This window comes from Crocodylus porosus, unplaced genomic scaffold (genome assembly GCF_001723895.1).
Source record: "Crocodylus porosus isolate Cpor-Errol unplaced genomic scaffold, CroPor_comp1, whole genome shotgun sequence".
Classification (NCBI taxonomy): domain Eukaryota; kingdom Metazoa; phylum Chordata; order Crocodylia; family Crocodylidae; genus Crocodylus; species Crocodylus porosus.
Window position 1 is genome coordinate 970,572 of NW_017728953.1, and position 3,445 is coordinate 974,016.

General features: G+C 65.1%; 1 protein-coding gene across 1 annotated transcript in view; it reads right to left on the bottom strand.

Moving 5' to 3' along the window:
* Nucleotides 1-1,740, bottom strand: part of B4GALNT1 (beta-1,4-N-acetyl-galactosaminyltransferase 1) — a 5,566-nt gene extending 3,826 nt beyond the window's left edge. The window contains exons 1-2 of the mRNA XM_019556397.1: nt 1,540-1,740; nt 3-203 (exon numbers count right to left, since the gene is read on the bottom strand). Coding sequence (XP_019411942.1) covers nt 3-203; nt 1,540-1,637 — 299 coding nt within the window. The 5' untranslated portion in view covers nt 1,638-1,740. The remainder of the gene's footprint in view (nt 1-2; nt 204-1,539) is intronic.
* Nucleotides 1,741-3,445: the final 1,705 nt, after the last annotated feature.

Sequence of the window (3,445 nt, forward strand, 5' to 3'; positions counted from 1 at the left end):
ACTCGAGGACGTCTTGCTTGAGGTGGAAGGCGATATGGGCATACTGCTGGGAGGGGCCCGGGAGTGCCGGGGGGGGCTCGAGCGGGCGCCGGCGCAGGTCCACGGCCCCGGGGCCCTTAGGGGTCCAGACGTGCAGGTACAGGGCGGCCAGCAAGGCCGCGGCCACCAGCAGCACGCACATCGACTTCTGCACCGCCCGCATCCTGTGGGGGCAGGGGGCAGTGGGAAGGGGCTGCCCGTGATCCCACGCACAGCCACACGAAGCCCTCCGCCTCCCCTTTGCAATGCCCATGGCTGCTCCCCGACCCAAGGTCTTCTTCCGCTTCAGCGCCTGGCACCCAGATACATGGGTCCTGTCCTCAGACTTGCGCCATACAGGCTATGACTCGCAGAGAATATCTTACTTCCCTTCACTCTTGCTGTACTTTCCCAGCATGAGAAAGATGTGGGCGAGGCCTTGCACCAGGGGCCTCTGTGCTGCCACCCTGGCCCCAGGGCCGCTCCAGGCACCAACGCCCTGCTGTGCGGTTGCGGGTGGGGAGGGCAAGGGTCTTTACTGCCCAGCCTCTTGTACATGCATCCCAATGGGCCCCTTTTGGGGGTTTCTGATGCTGGGGCCTGCACAGACACAGCGCCCTCCCCCCGCCCTTTCCTGGTAGCAAAAAGGCCAAGGGGTGCTCCCAAATGCCCCCAAGGCCAAGGTGGGGGCAGCAGGACGAATCGGGGTGGGGGAGATTTTTTGAGGGTGGGGCTCTTGTCTGCTGCGGTCTTTGGTTCCTGCTTAGCCCAGTGGAAGACCCTGGGGAGCTAATGGGTGGTGAGCACAATGCAGATGAGTCTGGGGTGGAGCGGTCCAATGGGGAGCGCCTCTTACCCAGCCTGTCTTGCATAGACGTTTTCTGCAGAGCTCAACAGACCGACCCGCCTCGGGCTCCGCCATGCAACCGGCACCTGGCTCCCAAGGCCTCTGCCCTATAAGGACTGGCAGGGCGTAGGTGGGTGGGAAACACTGCCCAGTTCCCATCATCATTCCTGCTGGGAGTCCTGGGAGAGTCCCACAGAGCAGGGAGGGGGGTAGGCATGGAGGGCCCGGGGTAGGGGTGGAGGAGAGCAGGAGCTGGCTTGGGAGTTGGGGCGGGGCATCTCCTGCCTGCTAGTCCTCCACCCCGGTGCAGCGGAGCCAACTGGCTTGTAGTAGGAGCTCCTGCTGGAATCTGTGTGTATTAGATGCATTACGGTAGGGCCCGAGATCAGGGCCTACTTCTGCCCCAGTCTGCACAAATGCCTTCCCCCTTCTGCCCCCACTTGCTGGATCTGCCTCCACCCCGCCTACCAGGAGGAACCCCTCCCTTGGACTCCCATCCACGCCAAACTGGGCAGGGAAAGGCAGGAAAGTGAGGCATGCCGGCTATCCCCCGGCTCCAGCAGGTCTCGGGGAGCCTCCCCATCCCCACCCAGACCCCTGTGGTACCCAGCACTATACAAACACGGCCTCTTTGTTCCATCCCCGGCACCCGCTGTCCCTGGCACTGTACCTACCTGGGTGGGTCCTGGCCCTGCTGCCAAACCCAGCTGCACAGGGGATGGGCAAGTCCAGGCTCTGCTCCAGAGCCCGAGATAGGGACCTCCCGCCTCATGGCCTGGGGCCCTGCCGGCAGCTGAGTGGTGCCCCCCCACCCCCGCTGGCCCCAGGACTGGACTGGGAGGCACTAGGCCAGAGGCTGCCCCCCAGCCCCCGCTGCTGAAAGCGATCAACAAAGACAGGAAATTGGAAACTGCTGCTCCAGCTGCCAGGAAACTTAATGGGCCTGTCCAGCCCCCCAGCCGGAGCCCCCTGGGCAGGGGCAGCTGCCTCTCCTCTGCAGGCCCCTGGCCAGAGGGGGACAGCAGCTGGAGCAGGGAATGCCAGTGCCCCCCACCCTTCCCCGCTATTCTCCCATACGTGGCCAGGAGGGCAATGCCAGCCCCACCGTATCACATCGCCCTCCCGCACCAGAACTGTGGCTCAAGGGCACCTTTGCAGTGTGTGCCAGGCTCTCTCCATGCCTGGCACCCCCCAGGGCATGGCATGGGAGGGGGGCAGGGAAGGGAGGTGCCAGGTTTTGCGGGGCAGACTCCTGAGTGTCACCCCTCCCTTCTCTGAGGGGATCCCACCTGCCAGGGGGTGAGGGGTAAGGGGCAACACTTGCAAAGCCCTGCCCCCAACCAGAGCCACGGGGGTCGGGGGGAATCCAGGGTGCCCATCTGACCTGCTCCGTGCCTCAGTTTCTGTTCCTGGAAGTGAGCCCCCCCCACTTCTCCCAGTTCTGTTTGCTGAAGGTTGGCACTGACACAAAAATGCCAAGCAACCTCCTGGCTCAAATGCCCTTATTTGCTAATGAGCTGGTGCGGTTGTCTGGCTCCCACCCTCCCTCCCCACGACACCCCCTCGGCCCCCATGAGAGGTCTGCACCTGGCCTGGCACTGGATCATGCCCCTTCCACCCAGTGCTGCACCCCGATGCAACCAGCTCTGGGGAGCAGAAGCTCACCCACCTGCTGCAACACGCCTGAAGGAGGTGGACCAAGGGCAGCAGGACAGGGCCAGGGCCTGCGGGGTGGGGGGCTGGAGAGTGGTCTCCCCTCCATGCCCCCCCACCCAGCCCTGCGCTGCTTAGGCAGGAAAAAGGATCCTTGGAGTTCGCAATTAAAATAAATCCGTGCCCAGCCCTGGATTTGGGGGTGGGGGGCAGCCAGAGGTTGTGGCCGGCAAGGGGGGTGGGGCAGCCAGGCCCCAGGGACCCCCTCCACCAAGCAGGGCTGGGAGCTCATGTGCGATGGTGCATTGGGGGGAGCATCCCAGCATCCTTTGCTGCCTTGTGGGGGCACAGCTGCAATGCATTGTGGGATGCAGAGGGTGTGGCATCTCCCTTGGCACCCTGCTCGCTCATGCCTGGCTCTTGGGGTGATTGCAGCAGGGCATTGTAGGAAGGCCCTGGGAAGGCTGACCCTCCTCCAGCTGGTCCCCACCCCCCCGTGCTGGGTGCCCCCCACCCCTGCCAAGGGTGGACTCACCCCCCCAGCCCTGCCCATGCCCACCTCGGTCCGCGTGCTTGGCGCTTCCTGGGCTTGTCGGGCAGTGGGCACAGAGCCCCTCGCCTCACATGGGCATGGCCCCTGGGCAGCACCAGCCTGGGAGAAAGACACCGGGCTGAGTCGGGGGCTTCTGGGCCCAGGTGACCATGCAGCCCCACCCCTTTTTCCCTGGCGGGGGGCACAGGGCCTGGTGGGGGCTGTCTGGGCTTCCAGTGCCCGTCTCCTGCTCCGGGGGGTGGAGCGGGGACCCCCCATTCAGTGGGGTGCAGCAGAGCTGGGGAAAGCCCCTCTCTGATGCCAACTCTCCTTGCCTGGCTCCATGCCCCCTCCCCCTCGGCCAGCAGAGTCCTGCAGTGCCCCTGGGCAGGGGC